The 23,942-nt window shown below is 40.6% G+C and overlaps 1 protein-coding gene across 1 annotated transcript; it reads right to left on the bottom strand.

Moving 5' to 3' along the window:
- Positions 1 to 1,084: 1,084 nt before the first annotated feature.
- nherf1a (NHERF family PDZ scaffold protein 1a) lies at positions 1,085 to 21,403 on the bottom strand. The gene is made up of 6 exons (XM_068306233.1): positions 20,738 to 21,403; positions 9,917 to 10,087; positions 7,171 to 7,324; positions 7,031 to 7,077; positions 2,656 to 2,742; positions 1,085 to 1,734 (listed from the first exon to the last, which is right to left on the bottom strand). Exons 1-6 carry the CDS (start codon positions 21,164 to 21,166, stop codon positions 1,582 to 1,584), a joined length of 1,041 nt encoding a protein of 346 aa, XP_068162334.1. The 5' UTR covers positions 21,167 to 21,403; the 3' UTR covers positions 1,085 to 1,581.
- Between the last annotated feature and the right edge of the window lie 2,539 nt (positions 21,404 to 23,942).

Raw genomic sequence — 23,942 nt, 5'->3', positions numbered from 1 at the left:
ACATCTGCTAACAATTACAGCTCTATTATTATTATTATTATTAGATCTGTAACTTCAGGGAATACAACATTTCCACAGGAAATTATTTTCCACTCAACGCTTTGTGAGAATGCTGCAGCAGAGATGGTTCCAGTGGGTCACAATGTTAGTCAGAATTATCTCACACATCTCGTCTTACCTGGACAGCTTCTTTCCAATGGAGGAAGGAAGAGGTAGGATCAATGTAAGTGAACCCACACACACGTACATGCTGGTCCTTCTGTAGTCCAAAAGAAAGTCAAGGACTACAAGTACAACAAACCAACACGTCCTCGTTGACTTATCAGTTGTCTTTAGTTCCTCCTATGATTCTCAGTGTATTTTGTTCTTCATGTGTAGATACTGATGAAGGTGAAGAAAGGATTTATTTTTTATATTAGCTGTAGAACAAAGTTCCAAACTAAATGTGAACAGTTTTAACACCCGTGTTACGTCGGAAACACTTTCCAAATGCGACGATCACACGACAAGCTGGTGACATGACAACGAACTGCCTTCAGTCTGACCCCTGGCTTTGGGCCCTCAGGCGGTGACGCTGCGCTGTCGGATGTTCAGACTCACAACAGAATATTTAATGTGAAGGATTTAGGAAGCAGATTCATCTGTAGGCAGCAGCCAACCCACCTGAACCTTGATCACGTCTAACGCAACACAATCCTCTTACCGAAGTCTGGGGATACGTAAATGTTCCATGAGGACTGGAGTCACTTCACTTTTAACTCAGTCTTCTCAGATTTCTGCAAGTCTACAAGGAAACGTCTGCAGCCATCAATGGTCTGAAGGCTAAAGTGAAGCCGATTGCCCCCCAGTACAAATGTTCTCTGTGACTGATGTGATCTCTGATGCCTTCCAGCAGAGGGCAACACGTTCTGTACTTCAAGAAAAGTAGAATCTCTTCTTACTTTTTAACTGTTTTAGGAACATATAATCACAAGAATCAGCTAAATTCATTTAGTCTAAAAGTTGTATTTCTCAAATTGAGTTGATTCTATGACTGATGGGAAACCTTTACTTCCTGCAACAGGAAGCATGCAGAGGAGCTTAAATTACTGAAATCAAACATTCCTCTAGAATCATTTTATTTGGGAATGTACAAATCTATCAAGAGCAACATGAAAAATAATCTGCAATTTCCTTGAAACATAAACACCACCGAAACCCTGGACGAGGGAAAGACGGGGGGACGGACGGACAGAAGGACAGTCTGAGGGCTGTCAGAACATCTCGTTCACAGACTAACGAACATCCAGATTCTTTCATCCTAGTTGCTGATTGAAGAAGCAGAATCTCAAATACAAAAACGCAGATTTCGTGTACATTTTCTTTTTTCATTACATTTTCACATTGCCCTTTTCATTTGCCAAACGGCACAGCATTACTTTTCACTTAACATTCTTCATATATTCCACCATTTCAACATGAAAGGAGTAAAACCCTAAATTAAAACTGGTAAAATCACGTTTAACACTGTTTAAGACGGGACATCAAAAATGAACACTTTGAAAACTAAATCAAGCAACGCCGACCTGATGACCCTCCGTTTTACAAGTTGCCAAAGAGTTCGTTCCTCTTGCTCCAGGCCATAGCCGGGGCCTTCTTGGCTGCTCGTTTCTGATGGGCTCTTTCTTTGGCCTGGGCCACAGACAGCCCCAGAACCAGGCTTTCTGTTTCTATTGGCTCCGGGGCCCTCTGAACCTGGACGGACACACACAGACACAGACACACACACATTATTATGGGGTACATGTGATGATGAAAGAGCCCCAATTTAATGTTCACTGAGCAGTTTTTCTTTTCAAACTGATTAATAAAGGCTCAAATGAGCACAAATAAATGTGAAACAATTAAAGTTCTGTTAAGAGTTTTTAACATTGATTGAATGTATTTGTTTTAGTGGTTCTTAAACTTGTTGGAGGAACCGAACCCTGCCGGGTTTCATATGCTCATTCACCGAACCCTTCTTTAGTAAAATTTAAGACATAAGTTCATGTTTTCCTGGTGTATTTAATGAATTGTGCATTAATGTCACCTTTTTCAAAGAACAAAACCAAGACAGTGCATGAACTGACATGAAATGACCTACCTGTAAACCAGTGTGACTTCTGCTGTTGTCATAGACACCAGTTCAGATATGTGTGGCTTCACCTTGACAGGTGTTACTCTGATGTCATTTTCACAGCAAAGTCTGTTTCTATTGTTTTCCAGGCAGCTGAAGGAAGTGTCCCTTTGTTTTTGCCAGTACCAGACTAGAGTTGTTCAACTTGACATTACAAATCATGCAGAACGCTGACTCCCATCACGTTCTGTTACACAGTTCATGTAAATTCAGGTTGCACAGATTCGTCCAACCACTTTCTTTGCTCAACATAGTTACTATGAATTTGACTTGACCTATCTCTCTCAAGATATTCAATTATTCAATATTATTAGTCACAAATGTGGTAAATTCATAGTTTTACCTCACAGCTTAATCCTTGTTTAATCAAAAGTGTTCAAATATTCTTGAAGCAAATAATATTGTTTTTTTACTTCTTCACTTCATTGACCTTTGACCTCTGGTATGTTCCTGAATGTGCTCAGAGTCTGGTGAGGTGAACGTGTGGCTGCACTCCGTACCTCTGGACGGGGGGCAGCTGCTGGACTGGACTTGGCACTCGAGGAGGAGGAGTTCACGATGACGGTGGTCTTCCTCGCTGCTGCTGCCTGTCAATCATGGAGAGAGACACACTATTCAAACTGAATGTTAACCTTTACTGTGTCATTATTAGACATTATTATTACACAGAGCACACACCCTACTGCAGGGGGCCTCTTTAAACAATTCATATATACATATATATATATATATATATATATATATATAATGTATATATATATATATATATTACACACATATATATACATGGGCGGCACGGTAGCGCAGTGGTTAGCGCTGCCGCCTCACAACACGGTTTGAGTCCCGCTCTGTGCGGAGTTCGCATGCTCTCCCCGTGTCTGCTTGGGTTCTCTCCGGGTTCTCCGGCTTCCTCCCACCTCCCAAAGCATGCGCTTCAGGTTGATTGATTGGCCAGTCCCAAATTGACCGTAGGAGTGAGTGTGTGTGAATGATTGTTTGTTTCTATGTTGCTCCGCGGTACACTTGCGTCGTGCCCGGAGTGTCCCCCGCCTCACGCCCTGAGACTGCCGCGACCTGCGTTAGCGGATTAAGCGGGTTAGAAGATGAATGAATGAATATATATACATGATAGAAGAGCTTCAGCTAAAAGGAAAGGAAAGGTGTACAAAACTGTGGTGAGACCAGCGATGTTGTTTGGTCTAGAGACAGTGTCACTGAAGAAAAGACAGGAGACAGAGCTGGAGGTAGCAGAGATGAAGATGCTGAGGTTCTCTCTGGGAGTGACCAGGAAGGATAGGATCAGGAATGAGTACATCAGAGGGACAGCACATGTTAGAGGTTCTGGAGATAAAGTCAGAGAGGCCAGACTGAGATGGTTTGGACATGTCCAGAGGAGAGATAGTGAATATATTGGTAGAAGGATGCTGAGTTTTGAACTGCCAGGCAGGAGGCCTAGAGGAAGACCAAAGAGGAGGTTTATGGATGTAGTGAAAGAGGACATGAAGGTAGTTGGTGTGAGAGAAGAGGATGAGAAGACAGGGTTAGATGGAGGACACTGATTCGCTGTGGTGGAGATTATATATATATATATATATATATATATATATATATATATATATATATTCGTGTGCATCTGTGGTCTGGGCCAAGACTTGGACCAGCGACCCTCCAGTTCCCAGCCGACTACCACGATGTCGTCGGTGTTCATCCCCTGGAAGTGTTTATCTGGTTACCCGACAGAAGTCTTCAGCCTGTTGCAAGAAATCTTACATCCTATAGTATTTTAGATATTGAAAAACCGAATGTGTTTGAGTATTACCAAGTATGGTAAATACTACTATGGTAAATATGGTACATATTACTAAGGTGAGTATTGTAAGTATCACCAAGTTTCTCAACCTTTACTGTCTTTTTTCAAACAGAAAACACTGGAAAGACTTCAGGCTGTCTAGGGCTCAGCTACTCGAGTTAGTTAATAGTATTATTAGTAGTACAACAGTACTACTGTCTATTTGTTTTAACAATGGATTCATGTTTCTTCTGGGAATTTATTTTTCAGGATTTGTCATCCATGCAGCTCCTTCATGGAAATACTTTGACTGTCAGTCAAGCCGATGTCCACCTGGACCAGCTGATGGAACTGAAGCCGACTGCATTGTTATCAGAACTACAAACATCCCAGAAGAGCAATGGGAAAAGTCACACCGACGTCGTATGGTGAACAGAAACAACAGATAAGTATCGAGAGCAAATGCAAGTGGTGTCTTGCCAGTCATCATGGGATCGCTGGCTAGCAAGATGGAGCTAACATGACTGGTTTTACTATAGTTACGTTTACATTGTCATTCATTCTGTTATTCATTCCAATACACGGATCATATATTGTGGTAAGGGGCTTCTCAACATTCCTTGAGCAGCACAACTGATCAATAAAGTATTGTGAAATTCATTTCTTCATCCACAGTCACGGGGTGTTATCTCAGCCGACTGGGAGACGTAAGGCAGGGGACACTCCGAGCGCGACGCCAGTCACTTCTGAAGCTCAGTGCAGTTTGAGAGTGGACAGTTTTGTCTGTCCACACTGAGAACTAAATGGGACATAGACCTGCAGGGGTCTGGACCCCAAGAGAAGACCCCGTCTTCTGCTTAGTTTATTTGATCGGAATACAAATCCTGACTGAAGATGAGCTCCCTCTTCATCATAGTTATGCTGTTGTCCATTTTGATCATTTCCTTTTCTTTTTAAAAAAACCTACTTTGTATATTCTTGTGTGAAGCTCTTTGTTGTGATCAATGCTCCAGACATTATTGATCATTTTATTAACTCCATCATGGCAGGACCGGGTCGTGACCCTTATTGCCTTCAGAACTTCCCGTCACAGATTCGACAACACGCTGGAAATGCTCCTCAGAGATTACAGCCCATGTGGACCTGATGGCATCACGCAGTGGCAGCAGGTTTGTCGGCTGGACATTAATGATGTCATTTAATCACATCTTAAAGGTTCTCTATTGGATCACCATCTGGTGACGAGAGGCCACCTGACTCTAGTGAACTGTGTCATGTTCAAGAAACCAGTTTGAGATGATTCCAGCTTTGTGACGCGAGTGAAAAGGTTTGTAATCAACACTCAGAGAGGCTGTTTTGACGTCAGTGGGTGTAGAAAAGATTCTTTATTAGACCCCCAGTCCAGCAGAGAACCTATGTGGGTGATGTCCAGCAGGGGGCAGTACAGCCCCCTCATCGGTGACCCTGACCTGCTGCTGCTGCTTAGGTCTTCATTCATTGCTAACTCGTGACTAACTCCCAGGATGCACCACACGCTGTCCATCATCAGGACTTCAGGTGAGTGTCGGTTTCTCTTTTTCACTCACTTTTCCACGAGCCTCAGCAGAAGCGAGTAAATCATCAGTTTATATGGTCCACTGATAAAACAACACACACATCACACACATGTTTAAGGTCACAGTGTTTACAACCTGTTATATAACTCATCGCTAGTGAATGAGTGACTGAGCATGTGTGAGTATGTGACCGGCGCTCATTAGCATAATCCTCAAAGCCACTTCAATCCAATGATCCCCTGGGACACACACACACGGTGAGCTCCTGTTGCCATGGTGAAGGGTCAGCTACTGTGTCACCTGAGGGGCTGATCCATGTTTCCCATGTCATCGGTGTCAGTGTGTGTCACTAAACACACTGACTAACAGCTGGTTAAAAGATTCATTACTTTAATATTCTAAACAATGTGGACAAACGGGTGAAATGTGAAACTGATGATGTCATCGTGATGTAATCACGTCGATACTGGAGCAACTAATTTACAAGTGAAATCCAGTAGCAGTCACGTGACCAAACCCGACAGATGGTTTGGGATGAGATGAGCATCCGAGTGACGGCGAAAGGAACTCTGGGAACTCCAAGAGTGTGTAAAGCATCAATCAAAGCAGAAGGTGGTTACTTTGAAGAACATCATATAAACGTGTTTTTAGTCATGTTAGACTTTACAGCATAATTCCATATGTGTTCATTCATAGTTTGAATGCTGTCAGTGAGAATCTACAATGTAAATAGTCATGAAAACTAAGAAAAAACATTGAAGGTGAAGGTTTGTCCAAATTTTTATCGGGTAGTGTGCGTTACATTTACATTTATAGAAATGTTCAGTTTTTTCATTTTTAAGTCCAAAAATTAATCGTCGCAGCTCGAGATACGAGTCTGATTTGTTTGTATTTATATAGGGCTTCCTTATAAGTTATGTAGATAAACATTTGTTTTCATAGTTTAAGTCACAAGAACGCACGGGCTACGTCTTTATTCCACCAATGAGAACGGGATCTGGTCTCACTGATGTTGTATCCATCCACCAACTAGAGGTGGTGTCCAAAAGCACAGCTCGTATGTCAAATTTCACTCCTATGTCAAACTAAACTTTGGACAGAGAGACGGGTCGTATCTCAGAAAACTTGTATGTCGAGCAGCTCGTATCTCGAGGTCCTCCTGTATCAGCCAACATGCCAAACGGAGGCATAAAAACACAAGAACTTCATATCCCTGAAGTTAGTAGCAAAAATGTAGTGATGCTCTTATCCTGAAATGTTATGTTACATTAAACACATCAGGTCTGGGTGATGATCTAATTGGTCGTTTATTGAGCCAAATCTGGTTGAAAAAAACAAAAAAAACCAAACAAAATCAAAATCTGCCTCCTTCTCTCCACTCAAGACCCTCAAATTAGTCGTCTGAGGGCGGCTCAGGTTCCACACTTGAGTCCTGACAGGAAACACATGAAGACAGACACAACGCTTCACAGTGTGTGTGTGTGTGTGTGTGTGTGTGTAGGTGTGTGTGTGGTGTGTGTGTGTCCTCACCTCTTCCAGCTCTGATACACTCTCTGGCGTTGGCACAGGAAGAGGTCCTAGAAAGAAAACATAGACGCTGTTTGACCTCTGACCGTTTTGTTCTCCATCTCTCTCCTCATGATGACGATGATGATGAAGATGCTTCCTACCAGTGATGTGCTCCTTGCTGGGCAGGACGTTGCATCTTTTGAAGAATTCGTCAGCCTCAAGATCCACCACAAGCAACGTTGTCTCATCTTCTCCTGCTTTGATGGCAGCCACCACTTCTGAGTGCTGCATGCCGATCACAGACACACCGTTCACCTGAGGGACCAGATCACAGACACACCGTTCACCCTGAGGGACCAGATCACAGACACACCGTTCACCTGAGGGCCCAGATCACAGACACACCGTTCACCTGAGGGCCCAGATCACAGACACACCGTTCACCTGAGGGACCAGATCACAGACACACCGTTCACCTGAGGGACCAGATCACAGACACACCGTTCACCTGAGGGACCAGATCACAGACACACCGTTCACCTGAGGGCCCAGATCACAGACACACCGTTCACCTGAGGGACCAGATCACAGACACACCGTTCACCTGAGGGCCCAGATCACAGACACACCGTTCACCTGAGGGCCCAGATCACAGACACACCGTTCACCTGAGGGACCAGATCACAGACACACCGTTCACCTGAGGGACCAGATCACAGACACACCGTTCACCTGAGGGCCCAGATCACAGACACACCGTTCACCTGAGGGCCCAGATCACAGACACACCGTTCACCTGAGGGACCAGATCACAGACACACCGTTCACCTGAGGGCCCAGATCACAGACACACCGTTCACCTGAGGGCCCAGATCACAGACACACCGTTCACCTGAGGGACCAGATCACAGACACACCGTTCACCTGAGGGCCCAGATCACAGACGAGAATCCCTGACTGTGTAAATATGTGTTTCATGCTTTGACGTGCCAAAGTTTCTCATGGCAGCAGTCAGTGTCTGGCCGTGAGTTAAGGATTAGCGATAGCTAGCGCTAATAAAAAGGCTAAGCTGATGTCATCCAAACACCTCATGCAAGTAGCTAATAATCTGAATAATGATGATGAAGGTGTTTATGTTAATAGAGGGTTAAACCTTCCACCAATCAGTGCTGGATGCCAACATTAGCTGCATTTTGCTGTTGGATTACATCTGACCTGGTTTGCACTCACAAGACATGACTGCTAACACACACACACACACACACACTTTAAAATTTGTTTGAATGGTTTTGTTTTTATAATGTTTTTTTCTTACACCAAAATAATACAATTTTGCCTTAATAATAGGTCCCTCACGGACCTATTAAATGGCTACACACATGACCTAATCGGGTCACAAAAGGGCCGTCTCATAAAAGTGTAAAAAAAAAAGTAAAACAGAAATATTTATTTTCTTTCAATGCGTCAGACTTTTTCCAGTCCTTCAGACCTATCCATAGATATAAAAGTTTTTTGTTTTTTTATTACACATGTTTATATGGAATTTGCCATTAGAACCCTGTTTTTCTTCCAATGGGAAAAACACAAAATATGGAAAATTTCCAAGTTAGTGCACAGTTTAAGACAGTGGGTGTGTTTCTGGCATGATTCTGGGGTCATTGTCTTGCTGCAAACAATGAAGATCATGTTTCATTATAACATGTCAGTACTGTCATATTGTATATAATAAGATATATCATATACATACACACATTTATATATTAGTATATAACATGTGGTTATAATGGAAGTCAATAGTACCATTTTTGACCCTATCAAGTAATGTGTGTAGACAGTAAAAATCTGCTATTCTATACACTTCCAATAACAGGTATTAAGGAATTTAGAAAATAAAGATGAAAGAAAATTACTGGCAAAATTTCATATATTTAGCCTTTTAACTGACTGATTTCTTGGGAAGGAAACACATAAAAACAACAACAATGTCAGTTTTGGGCCCAAACCGTGCTCAAGGGTTAAATATGCTAAATGAGTTTTGATCTTATAGCTGATGACTTTATTATTTTACAATCCTTTTCCTGGACTGTGTAGAGAAGCACGTCTCAGCCCAATTTCAATAAGCATTTTGAAATAGAAAAATTGTTGTCTATTGAAGAGGCCTTATTTTCTCTTTTTTTATGTTATCATTGTTGACCATTTACGAATTCTACTTCAATAACTGATGAATCATCCCAACAATAGATTAATGAGTTACTTAACTATTTCTGCAGCCCTACAAATGTTTATTGAATATTTTATCTCTTCAAAGAAAACAGCAGAACAGCTTTGCTCTGGTGTTTGGAATGATTTATTAAGAGAACCCGATGGGATTTTAAAGATAAGGACAGACTTCACGTTTATTGAAGTATGAATGGAATGACTCCTGACAGAGGAGTAGTGCTCCAGTGGTGAAAACATGACGTGACATTGTTATCACAGGGCCTGGTGTAGCGCACTCCCAGAGGTGGAATCCAGGGAGATAAGTCTGAAAAATTCCCGTGGGAGGAAGATGGGAAAACCAACTCCCACAGAGGCTGTGGACGCGGGGCAACTGGTACGGAACATTACAGTCCTCCGTGGCGAGCTGGGCCGACTCCCTGGGCTGACCCTGCCTCCTCCCATCCTGATGTGAAATCCACTCCACACAGCTGTGGACCGTTCACTTTTACACGTGAGACACCCTCACAAACGTTCTGAGGTGATAATCTAACCACCAACGCACACAGGAGTGTGTAGGCGCACACACCAGCACACACACGTACATCACAGCTACACAGATTCGAGCTCCAGACCTGCCACCGGTGCGACACAGAACAACAACAGACAACCCGTAGCAGTGTGTGTGTGTGTGTGTGTGTGTGTTGGTACCTGGACGATCCTGTCCTGCGGCCGGAGGTCGGCTCTCTGTGCTGGGGAGTCTGCGTCCACCGCTCTGATGAACTGGCCCGGTCTGGACTTATCGCTGTGCAGGTTGAAGCCGTAGCCATTGGGCCCCTTCTTCAGGTGGCAGAGACGAGGGCGTGGCCCCTCCCTCTCCTCCTGCACGCAAACGATCAGCAGACAAAATCAGCAACATGGGCCTCAGAGCTCATCGGTGACTCTGTGTTTGTCTCGACTGCAGATCCGACACACTCTACAAGTTCCTGGATCGGTGTATTACTTGAAAATTCTCCAATTAAAAACGTAAAGAGAAAAGTACACCCACAGCCAAGTCAAAACTACATGAAAAAACCCAAATATCAAGTACAATAATCAGAATCATAAAATTAAATGAAAATTAGTTAATATTAAGGTGTTATTTATTTTGTCTAAATTATGACAGTTAAAGAATATCAACAAAATGGATTCATATGAAGATGCGATTCAAGTTGCCCCCCCCCCATCAGGTGGGTGGTTTGCCAACTTTGTGTGAATAGTCCAGCTCCTAATGAGCAGAAATCAGATGGTAACTCAATTATGAATCAGTGCATCAAAACTATATTTGAAATGTATAAAACAGAAATTTTACAAAGATTATCAATGATTATATAGATATTATAAACATAATGAGAGTAAGTCAGAATTACAGAGTATGTAATAGAATGAATGGATGAATAGTGATTACAACTTTCACAGGAAACAAAGTCTTAACTAAATTTCTTGACTAAAAAGGTCACATTTTAATCAGACATAAAACACTGAATTACAACTTATCCTTTCAAAGACTAAATAATCATGACTGCCTACAAATAAAATCCGCAATGATGTGGAGTTGCAATCGTTGATGCGCGAATGCACACTATATAATTATTAATAAATTCACTGAGGTTTTCAGTCCAAAATCATGAGATAATATATTTAACATTTTTTACTTGTTGGGCCTCCAAAACTCAAGGATACTTCAGGGACTTTCTATGAACTAACAATCCAACTAAATACTCAGCACTACCTCGTGCTATGCTAGCTGATTTCAAGAAAGATGCACCTTATGCAACATAAATGTCACACTCAGACGATGCAGGTTAAAATCTTTTTTAGCTCCATTAATCTTAAATGCAGTCCAGTAATAAATGATTCATGCCAATCAGTATTTGTTCTGAATTACAGTTTGTGCGTCATGCAGCTTCCATATTTTTATGCAGTTACTAAAATGCATGACACTCACATGAGGTAGTAAACAGGCATCGACAGAGATGTTACAACATGGTCATTGTGGACCTTGGACAGTTGTATGCACATCATAGAATGGACTAGACTGTACTGCAGCTGACTGCCTTTGCTAGCTGACTGAGTCAGTAGCAGGTCTCCTTCTGTAACAAAGGCTAATCCTCCTGTGGCCCTTCAGTTAGCTAATCACCTAATTCCACTGTGGGTCAAGGACCACTGGTGTCTGGAGACAAGTTCCAGCATTACAAATGTGATTCAGGCCAATATATAAACACACTTTGGACCGGAAAAACAAAAAATCACCATGAAAATTCAGAATTTGTTGTTCAATACTACTTTCCTATCATGAATTTAAAATCTTATTTACAGTACTTCATATTAGTGCAAGTTCATTTTAAATTAATAATTTCAACTTAATTTCTAATTTGCTGAACGTATGGGGACTTTTTATGGTGATAATTTCCTCTGAAACTGTAGTAAACCTTTAAACCTTACATGCACATAAGGTCAAAAGTGATCACCTGTGGGCTGGGCTTGATAAAAAAAAAAAAAGTCTCCCAGTCCATCTGTTGCACCTTATAAAACCACAGCTATCTATGAAACGTCCTTAACTATTAGCTGTTATCTGAAAGGAGTGCCTGCCAAGAGACAATTTAACTTCAACCACCGCAAGCTCAGCATTCCCTGAGGACCGACACACCCGTTGAGCTATCAGTCGAGTGGAATATGGCCTGATACCAGGGTTTATATAAAATCTAAGTTGATTATTGCTCAAACAATGATGGTGGGGCGGCAGTGGCTCAGTGGTAAAGCGTGCGGTAGAGTGGGTCATCCAATGTTTCAAAGATCAGCGGTTCAATTCCCGCTCCCGCCAAAAAAGAAGACAGTTGGAGGTGTCAGCTCATCTCCGGAGCACTGCCGAGGCAAGTTGCTCATTTGGGGCACACCAATAAAGGCGCTGCCCATCACTCTACCTCCTCTGAATGCGTACAGGCCCCCTGCGTGTGTTGTTCAGGGCTTGTACACACATATACTGTACATGCATGATTTGAACTAACTTGAGTGTGCTACTAATTTCCCTGCGGGGATTATAATCAGTATATAATTTTTTTTTAAAAACATTGTGATCTTAGGAGGACTTGAAGTGAAATGACGGTCCGGTTTTGATGAAACAATTTTTTTGACAGTCATCCAAACAATGTTTCACTACTCATCCAATAGGCTTCTTCAATTCTAGTGAAGAAGCCAAAGAAGCCGCTTGGATGGAATATGAAACATCTTCAAGAAACTTTCTTAAAGTCCAGTGGCTTGATTTCAACAACTCTGGGTAACCATGACCTGGATAACTGAGAACCTACACTGACATCTCATGACAAAGTCCACATAACCAGTCATTGTTAATGAAGATGATAAAGATAATATAGCAGAAAGGGTTCAAAGGGCACAACAAGAATGGCGTGTATTACAACTTGCTGACAGGCAGAGCCACAGACCTCCTTCAAGTCTGATAATTAATCATACACTCCTAAAACACCCAGGATCTCCCACCACAAATCTGTTTCACAGGAGAAATGCAAAAGATTGTGACAGAACCATTCATGATTTAGAAACACACAACTATGGTCCTTAAGTTTAGGCCCTCTTTCATTATGTAATTTGGATGTTTACTAGCATCCAGCAATACTGGTCAAGTATTAACTTAAAACAATGAAAGTCTATTCTGTACTAAACTAAAAAATAGAAGACAAAATAATCCTTACCATAAGTATATTTTCATACTGTAGACAAAGAACCTAAAATTAATTTACAAACCAATTAGCATTCAAGGTCTCAAAGCTTTGAATAATCCATCAGCTGCATTCAAATATACCAGGAACAGAAAACCCCAGCTGTCACAGGCCCCTCTCTCAGGAGGGGAGAGACATGGATTATTATGGTGAAAAAAAATAGTCTTAGATTTATGGACCAGAAACAGAAACCATCATCTGAACTGGTGTCCTTCACAGGACGAGCCCAGATTAAAGTTAGAACCCCCCCCCCCCCCAAAAATACAACAATAAAAGATTCGAATTAGCAAAAGGCACCACTTTATCTCATGACTGATGTGTACTTTTTAACTTTAATGAATACTGAATCTTTTGAGTTATGTTCTGGAAATGAAATGATATGCACCACTGCATGGAAGGATTTTGCACAGTGACCTCAGTGTTTAGAGCAGAGGCAAACTTCAGGAAATGCTAAAATGGCACGAAGCTTCAGGAGAGATGCTGAACTAATTTACTCTAATCATTTCAAATCACTGCTTTGGTTTTGTATCATACAACTTTGTTTGGTTCACACTCACTGGTCTCAATACACTAATTTTAATCGTAGCAGGACGCTGGTTTCCAGCTTCAACTGCAGTTAAGCCCTTCCAAGTAATAGCAGCAGACAGACTCCCTGCTGAACATCGTGAAATATTACGAATAGATAATATCGGACCTGCCTGGACTGGCTGCCAGATGCTGCTCTTCCAGACCATCAGCTAAGTCAACTTCCTTCGTCCATCTTCAGCTTATGTCATCTTTAGTCCTCAGTGGTGAAAGCACCACAACAAGTACGGTAACTCAATACAGCTGAAGTTACAGAATAAAAACTCAGGTTCAGACTGCAGCTTTCACAACCATAGAAGTGAAAAAACACTATCTACCCTTTCTCTGTCGTTTATATTTAATCATTCAAAATACAAACTTGAAGCTGTCAATAAATCAGATCAATTGCGAAATTAATAGCATATCCTTTCCTGGATCATCAAATTGTTGGTAAATACGTCCTACATACAGTAGTATGTCAAATTTTAAGCAGGTATGGAGAAATGCAGTAAGGTAAGAAGGCTTTGAAATTATTATATATACAGTATTATATATATATTGATTTGAATTTAGAAACTTGTAATATGTAAAGTGCGCGTAATGCATCTGTCATTCGTTGCATCAAGTCTCCTTGACTAGCCCGTTTCTAAAGTCCTCAACATTGCCCATTCCTTTGTGCTCCTTTACAGCCAGTGGTGTATCATGACAATATACTATGTGTTAAATGTAGTGTTTTCTCTATAGCATGCTGGAATTACCATATTTTACAATATCCATCCATCCATCTTCTACCGCTTATCCCAAGCCAGGCTGCAGAGGTAGCAATCTCAGAAGGGATGACTCTGAAACCTCTTCCAGCTCTTCTAGGGGGATCCCAGGGCTTCCCAGGCCAGCTGTATCATAGAACTTCCCCGAGGCCCTGCTCCCAGTAGGCCATGCCTGGAACACCTGCCCAGGGAGGTGTCCAGGAGGCATCTGAAACAAATAGCCGCGCCACCTCAGCTGGCTGCGCTCAATATGGAGGAATAGCAGCTCTACTCAGAGTTCCTCCCTGGTGACTGAACTCCTCATCCTCCCTCTAAGGGAGTCTCCGAATGGACGCAATTCATTTCTACCCCTTGCATCCAGAATCTCATCCTTTCGGTCATGACCCATGACTGTAGGTGATTGATCAATAAATCGGTGAGCTCCTTCTTCACCACTGCAGACCCATATGACTGCATCACTGCTGCCGCTGCACCAATCCATCTGTCAATCTCACGATGCGTCCCTCCTCACTCGTGAACCAGACCCCAAGATACTTGAACTCCTCCACTTGGGGAAAACAATCTCCACTGACAAAATAAAAATATTATAAACATTTATCCATCAATCCATCCATTTTTAGCCACTTATCCACCTTGTGGGTCATGGTTCTACTAAATCCTATCCCAAGAGAGTAGGTTACACCCCAGAGGCATCGTCAGTGCATCGTACCATCAAAATTCCTAACATTTCCTAAAAAAGTAAGTAAGACGAGATGAGCAAAGAAAACAAACATGATCAATAAGTCCATTACTAGAGTATCCAGGACTGATCTACAGGAAGACGGACGTTGTACTCCAAGTTTTTGAAGACAGTCTAGATACTGAGCGCCACTAAAGCTCTGTCTTTCATGTGTCGGGGTTACCAGGGTTATTTAGTCAGTATAGGACACATATGCCACCCATACGCTTGGCTTCAGATCATGTGGTTAAGTCGGTATCAATGCAAACAGGCTGTGGTAAAACATCAGCTTGGTCTCTGGATTCCGTGTCAGGAGGAGGCTAAAGCAGCAGACGTGCCTTTTATTATCTATAATCTAGTCAGGATTGCACAAGAAAAGAGCAGAATCAGTTTTTAAAAATCATAAACTGCTTCACACTGTTCCAACAGGCTAAATGAGCCACACCAGACCTGACCCTTCCTCTGCAGTGTGGTTAACAGTAAACTAAGACCTGTTGGGGAATCATCACATAGAAATAACATCTGTGATCTGCCAGTGGGAATAGAGTGCAGTACAGATACAGTGTGACAGTAAAAGAGGCAGCACACAGTCATTGCAAACATTCTCTTAGCTTGTTAAATATTAAAAAGGTTAATGGTTTTATAACCTGCTTTAGGCAAACATAAGATCCTGTACTCCAACCTAGTATCTCATCAAGATGGCTGAATTGATAGAAGAACCTTGAACAGATGGTAAAACACTTTAGACATTTGTGATGTGAAACTTCAACAATCTTTGGGCATGATCCCATAAAGGGAACAAGTTACGTGTAGACTTTTGAGTTTGTAGATTTTTTCCAGTAATTTCTTTGTTCAGGAATTGATTGGTGAATAGTGGTGCATTTTTTGAGACACTACTGAACCTTCAGGCCACTCTCACATACCTTTAAATAATGAACTCACAAAGAGTCCGGAGATTGCACAAGTCCACAGTACACTTCAACAGCAGGAGTTGTGCAAGGGGCTTTAATAGTTTCTCTGTTCAAGTGTCTTTCTGATGTCAACGATAAATTCAATTAGGACTGCTCGTCATTACATTTCTGTTACTCAAAGAAATAAACCATAGCACTGAAAAGGAAAATTCCAGCTTGTTACTGTATATCGGCGTTAGTGTGACAACAATTTTACATGTTAATTTAAACAGTTCTTCACTTTGACCAAATCCCTTTTTTCATTCTTCAAATTTTAGTTTCAACAAAGTTATACCAGTCAACAGTTAAGATTTTTGTGTGTGAAAGCTACATTGCTTGATTTTAGTTCATGACGTTTGAATTGATAACTTCATGACCTAAACTCAAGCAATTCACACACAAAAAACCCCCCACATGAACAGGAAATGGTTTCTTCACTTCAGAAGTGAACAACTTGCAAACAGAGGATCCTGCTATGTCTAGAAGCACACATGTGGTTATGCAAAGTGCCTTTAACAGAATTGCCTATGTAATGCATGCAATTTGCAATGCAGTATAAATAGTATATTTACATATATTTAACTACATAGGCACGCATTAAACTGTGGAGGCTCAAGAAGCTCCTTCATTAACAGGTTGCTATATCCATGGTGTAAAGAAGGAGAGTTACCACAGGCCATTCATCCCTACTTCTGTAAGACTGCCTATACTTGAATATGTTCCTATACAGTATTAATCTATTAATTTTGTTTTTGTGAACTCTTGTTTTTTCATTCTTGTTTCCTGTCTCTGCCGATGCTGCTGCAGCAATTCCCCCACTGTGGGATTAATAAAGTACCAGTATCTTATTTTATATGCAGTACATAGATATACATACATATCTTGGTGTATATGTACATGAGTATACAAAGGTCTCAGTGGCAGAGCAGTCATTCAGTTATCAGAAGGTTACTGGTTCGATCACCAGCACCTTCAACCTGCATGTCAAAGTGTTCTCAAACAAGATAGCAAACCCTCGGGACTCTGTTCCACCAGTGTGTGTGTGTGTGTGAGTGTGAGTGTGAGTGTGAGTGTGAGTGTGAGTGTGAGTGTGAGTGTGAGTGTGAGTGTGAGAGAGTGAGAGAGAGAGAGAGACAGTGTGAGCAAATGTATGAATGATTACTACTCTTAATGAACATGTTCAAATGTCCCCACTTGTTGAATATTTGGTTGAATGGATGAAGCCTACATTGCATTGTAAAGTATTCCGGTTGGTCAGTCAAACAGGCAAAGAGCTCTATAACTACAGTCCATTTATCATTTAGAGTCCAATTATCCAATTGTTTCACTAAAACAAGTATTTACAACAAATGATTGTTGAATCCTGCAGCCAACCTTTTGCCCACAGTGTTTATTCAGTATGGTGTAGCTGTTTCAGGGTCAGCATGGCCTCCTAGTTGGAGTGTGAGAGTCCTCTCTTTTCCTCTGGCCAAGAAGCTTTTCTCTGCATGCAAACACCACAGACAAAGCCTCTTTCTGCTGCTGGTGATCTCTATGGTGACCAGTGACGGCCCATGGTGTGGTAGCCAGTGAAGACCAGGATGTTCCCACAATATGATGGCATGCTCACTAAGTTCATGCTTTATATTCTAGTAAAAAGGAATCTGTACAGTCCGATATCCAACTCTTTGTTCAGACTATCGCCATGAAGACTTCTGGTTAATGTTAAAAAACATGTTTCCCACTGTTGCCAATTACAATAATTGTTGGACCACTTGACCTCAAAAGCCTTGTGTGCTGCACAAATCCCAAGTGAAACCTGGATGTATCTGACCACACTGCATTCACACCTAGATACTAAATACTACTACCACTGGACTACACATAAGACCCTTCTTTCTATCCTACAGCATCACCAAGGTCATGAAAAACCTAAAGCTGAACTTTCTCAGATAGCCCACAACATCCTGTCAGAACCTGAGACACAAAGTCCTGAGTAGAAACAAAAGGAAGGACCTTGTCATTCACTATCTCATTACAAGAGAGAGTCTTAGGTGTGGGAAGGCTGGACTGCTTGTGCCACAGATGAGTTTAGTTGCAATTTGCTGCTTTGTGATTGCTGAAGTTGTTTTAGTGGAATCACTTGATGAAGATCGTATGAAATCGGGGATGAAGCTGTCAGACTGTCCCATTTAATTTTTCCGTAAAAGGTACAATGTGGCCACAATGTTTCCACTCCAAAATACCACCAAAGACTTCAACTTCAGTAATCTCACTCAAGCAGTGGAGACGTTAACAATCTCTTCCTACTCTGCAGTGTTGAATTCGACATTTGGGACTGCAGGAATAGGAAATTGTAACAGAGTTATATTCTGTAGGAATGAAATGTAACTCTGAAAATGTTTCTGTAGGTTAAAGATATGTGTTTTCATGCAAAGAACTGCAGGTTACTACAGATTTAACTTAGTTTCAGAGACAAGTCACTAAATATAAAGTTATCATTGCTAAACTTTAAAAACAAGTTCATTGATCTCTTTCACTCAGAAGATTCTGATCTTCTTCCACAGCCCAAACATCCTGGAGAAAACCTGTCCACATCGGCAGCAGCCATCAGAACTCACTGTGAAACACAACAACTGTGTGATCACATCCACTGTATTTGCAAAACACACATAGTGTGGGCTTTGACCGATCTTGTTTTGATGTAGTTGTCAGTGGTGATCATGAACATCGTTAACCCGTTCAGCTCAGGAATCAGTTGTTTTAGAAGCTAGCACTTCTGGATGCATCATCTGAGGAAACGAAAATCCTCCTCGTAGACGCAGGCCTGTGTGCAGATCACCGCAATTTCCTCCCGTTCCAGAGGAGACTCTTTAAAGTGTTTATTTTTAACCACTATATCTGCAATGGCTCAGTTACTTAAAAGTTCAAAAAAATAACAACTCCTGCCCCAAATCATGCATTTTTACTATGAATCTCCAAAAAAAATTTGTGGCTTAAGAAAATTAATTCAACTTTTAGTTAGCATGTGAGTTTTCCTTTCTTTGGCAGAAGTTTTCATTCAAAGAGACGTGTCACATTTCAGTCATCTTACATTGTAATGCAACTCCATCAGTCAGTATGTCTATATTAACATATCATAAAGAGTCAGACTCACTCGTGCCAACATAAGCACCCCGGGTAATACCCTACCGTCTGAGTCCAGCCAACGTCGGTGTTACAAAGGCTACTGTATGTGAATATTTAGTCACCCTGTCCAACCGCAGTACAAGTCTACAATCTGAGGGTGGTTACGTGCCAGGTTTCTACTCATTCAGACTGTCATATGACTATTATGCGTTACTTCCTTGAATTCCTTATCAGGTTTGTCTTGTCAAACTACAGGCTGTCACTTTGATGCATGTTGGCGAACGGGCATATTTTACATGTGAGAATTACCTGACTAGGTTTTGAGAGATAACAACAAGAAAGGTTAAAATAATGCTATTATTTTAGATATACTGTACGTGACTAGCCTTAAGTGTCGGATAGACGTGCTTCACAGTCCACACAGTTCTAAATGAACATTGTTGACCTACATCAAAAACAAAAATATTATGTTGACACACTGTCTACAATATTCCAGCTCTTAGTTTAAATATTATTGCATATTAATTTTAATTAATTAATGTTCATAACAATACATATTTGAATGCTTTACTTTTGCTTATAACGAGCCACTGGGACCAGAAACATTAATGAATCTCTCTGTAGTTGTCAGGATGTTGTACTCTATGCATCCACTTTAGCCTGTGCCAAGTCTGGGCTCTAATTCAGGTGTTGTGTAAACAGCAATACAAACAAACTCATTACAAAAAGGTATTTGGCAGTGTAGCGCTATGAGATGTAGAATGTCTTTAATTACTTTAATGTCTTTACTGCTGTAGTTTGGAATAACAGCTCAGCTACAAACATGTTTCCATGCATGGATTTATTTTTGTTCGACTGGAGCTCATCTATAGTCTGTGTCATCATTTGAACAAGTCTGTCCCCAGCTGTTGTAGAAAAATCAACTGCAATGAGTTCGTCTGGTTAACAAAGCATTGCAAATCTCACAGATCCACTTCTTCCAAAATAATGTCAGCATGTTAGAGGAGTTTTACTAGTAGAGATAATTGCAGTCGTAATCAGTAAAAACAATACAATTGTACCATAGATTTTGATTTGCATCTCTCAATTACCGTACCAGTGTATAAAGTGGTCAAAAAGTATGGACTGTTTACTGTTTAAAATGTGAATGAATGGAGCACTTCATACGCAATCCAGAAGAATCAGAAAGTACTTGGTCATTCAAACATTAATGCATCATAATTTATTTTCAATTCACAACAAACTACATGTGCCTCCCTCTGAATGATCCATTGTGTTTCATTGATTAAATCATGAATTATAGCTTCCACTTACATTAATCATCATTACGACTAGAACTAATTATCACTAAGGAAACTAAACTAGTGCGTGACTATGTATAGTTATTTATTTGATTAAAAATCTGTGACTTAATTTTTCATTAATTAAAAAAAAGATTATTTCAAATTGTAGATGAGCCCAGTTCTATTCAACTCACATATGACGACTGTAGGAGTTGACCCTTGACCTGACAGCTCTCAAGGGCAGGTGTTCATAAAGAAATATCATCTTATGATTAAACTACGTTTTAAATTACTGCTTGAAAAAGTAAAATAAATATGTTTTCTGATAAACTACGTTGTGTCAAGTGTGTGGAAAGTTGGAGATACCTTTTCCGACCTCTGCGAACTCGTGTCTCCGTTCTCCCGGTCGGGGGATCCGTTGCTCGTGGCGTCCTCCAGGTCTGAGTCGCGGTCCCCGCTCGGGACGGGAATCCCCTCCGTGACATACTCTTTCCGGCATTGCAAGTTGCGTTTGGTCAGCAGCTCCGCCGTGTCGGGGTCCACCACGATCAGCTCCAGAGCCCCGCTGGTGTTCCTTATTCTGGTCACCACTTGCTGGTGGCTCTCGCCCTCCACATTCTCTCCATTGACGAACACCAGGCGGTCGCCCGCCAGGAGCCCCGCGGCGGACGCGGGAGTATCGGGCTCCACGAGCCTGATGAACTGGCCGCTCTTACCCTTTTCGCCGTGAAGGTGGAACCCGTAGCCGCTGGATTCCTTCTCCAGCACACACAGTCTGGGTCGGAGTTCTGACATGATAGTTGGGACTATATCCTTAACCTGTTTAACAAGTTCAGAGACTTTAAATGCGGAGGAACTCAACTTTTCTCAGAGGTGACACCTGTTGCTCACACGGTCTTCGCTCGAGCGCCACTTCCGTTGAAATGCGTCACAGGGAACGTTTCGCCACCACGACGGCTGTTTTCACTGCCGCTCTTCACGCATCCTCCCCTCCGCGGGCTGCTGGGAGCAATCTCCTCCTCACATCCAATCCAACAGCGTCTCGTGCTCGGCGGAGGTACCACTGTTTAGCTCACGAGCCAACTTTAATAGGCGGGTAGAAGATTTTCAAAATAAAAGCTAACTGTTAGCTTCCCAGATTGTCTGTAAGGTTTTGCTGAACAGTTTGGTTTTGTCCTCAGTGCAAGTTTATGCGGCGGTAACCTGAGGTGAAGGCTTCCGCTGTTGTGCTTTTACTTTGAAGGCCGTACCCGTCAATAGGGTTACAGGAAGTAGGAAACCTATGCTCCCGTTTGTCACAATTTAAATCTGACCATGAATCATTTTTGATTTGGTTAATAGAGTTTATAAGAATATAGTAGTACAACACATGAAAGAACATCATGTATTATTTTTAAAAATAATTTTTAAAAAATAATAAAATAATTTAAAGGAAGCTACTAAAATGGGTTATTTTGATGTAACATGCAACATCACAGAAATGTACTGTATTTACAGTATTTTTTGGCCACCATCCGCATTACTTTAGATTATAATCTATGTCAAACATCAGCTGCTCAAATCACCAGAGTAATTTAATATTTGTAGTGTAGATTTAGATGTTAATACTCATAAGCGTGCTTGTGTTACAACCTAAAATAATAACTGTTGTACTGACATTATAGAAATGCCATAAAATGTTTTTCCTCCTAAGTAGTTATCATAATAGGAATGAAATAGCATATGGAATTGTAAAGTAAAATAAAACACAGCTAAAGTGAAACAACGAGAAAGATATTATGTGAAGACAGTCAGAATTTTATGAGGCTAAAATTATACTGTACTATTAAAAAAATAAAGTCAGAATATTGGTGAATAAAGTCTTGATAGTAAGAACACCCTACAGTTGACCACTACTATACCTACATATCCACCTCTACTAATACATAACCTAAAATTATGACTCCAAGAATACTTTTTGAACAGTTTTCCGACTTTCCTTTATTGTGAAATTCAAACTTCTGATTCTTACCATATTAGGACTTGTAAAATTGTGTTCTTCTGTCCATATCAATTTCTGCATATCAATTTTTTTATTGCCACTTTTTTTCATAGTATTTTGATATTATTATCTAAATCTCATATCATTTCTCAGTGTTATGTTAAACCAGATAATAAATAGTAGAGCTTCTCTTAAATTTATTGAGTGACCAGATATTTGACCCTGCTATTTCTTAATGTACAGTGGAAACATAAACAAGCAATTGTTAGCCAACAGGTTTGTCAAAACGGTCCTGAGTGTACAGTATCAACATTGTATGCTTTTGACTTGTTCTGCTGCCTCTTAGTGGCCAAAAGCGTTTCTACAGTTACTTCAACTTCATTACGCACAGATTCTAGATATTAATGGAAAAAAAATTTCAACCCTGAGTTTTTAATTTAAATTATTATTTTTAGAAATATTTTACAGTTCTCTTTATTTTTTGTGGTCAACTTGATACAACATAAATAGAGTTCAAACTGTTCTTGAGGCACTGTGTACAAATTCCGTATGTGAAATTGAACAAACATGCAAATAAGCCTTTTAATTCATTTAGTACCAACCATGTTGAGATCTAAAGGTTAAAAAAAAATGTGAAAATGAATAGTGCAGTCAAAGGAAAACATTTTGGTAAATGTCACTCTTACTAAAATGATTAGTGGAATTCAAGGTTGTTCGGGCATGAGGTTGTATGAACGGTGTTTTTTTTTAAAAAACTGGATCCAAATCATAGGCAAGTTTGTTTTGAGACTATATCAAGAAATCCATAAAGAAATAACCAATACAGTACATATAGTACATACAGTACATGACCAAATATGAGCTTGCAAACCTTCCTAATGTGGGTAAACAATCAGTGTGATACATTTATTTTATATCATTTAGGTACCAAAATTTAGATTGATTTAAACTCATGTTTGCAGGTATAAAGTAAGTCAACGATGGACAGAAACAGTGGTCTCCTCTTCCCTTCCTTACGTCACATCAGCTGACTTCTGTTGCCACCTAACAAACTTAAATATGGATCATAATAATCTGATTGGCTAAAAAACTAAATGGACTTTTCTTGTGAGGACTGACCTGTGTTCTGCTCTAGCTGCTGAATTAAAAGGCAGGTACATTCACAGACTAAACGTCTTACCAGCTGCTCAACAGGCAGATCAGAATTGATCTCATGTCTGTGTGTGAAATATGGAGCTTAAGTAATGAAAACAACTAGAAGTCACAAACTCAACACTGCCAGCCAAGTATTTCACAATAAAAAAAAAATTAGACTTGAATATTAGATCTCTGAAACCAAAACTGTTTTAATAAATAATATAATATTGGATCAATTCATTGTAACTTAACTTATCAGCAGGTACATACGGTATATATGTACAACATTTCTTTAAACTGGCTATTATTAAACCTTTTGTTAAAAGTCTAGTCTTGATCCACAGGTCTTAACTAACTTTAGACCTGTTATTGTTGTCATTATTGTTGTTATTAATGTTATTATTACCAGTATAGATGACATCATTATATTCTTCATTATTATTACTATCAGTG

The sequence above is a fragment of the Antennarius striatus genome, chromosome 21 (genome assembly GCF_040054535.1).
Source record: "Antennarius striatus isolate MH-2024 chromosome 21, ASM4005453v1, whole genome shotgun sequence".
Lineage (NCBI taxonomy): Eukaryota > Metazoa > Chordata > Actinopteri > Lophiiformes > Antennariidae > Antennarius > Antennarius striatus.
The sequence above is the reverse complement of the archived record's forward strand: the minus strand, read 5'-3'. Positions and strand labels throughout refer to the sequence as shown.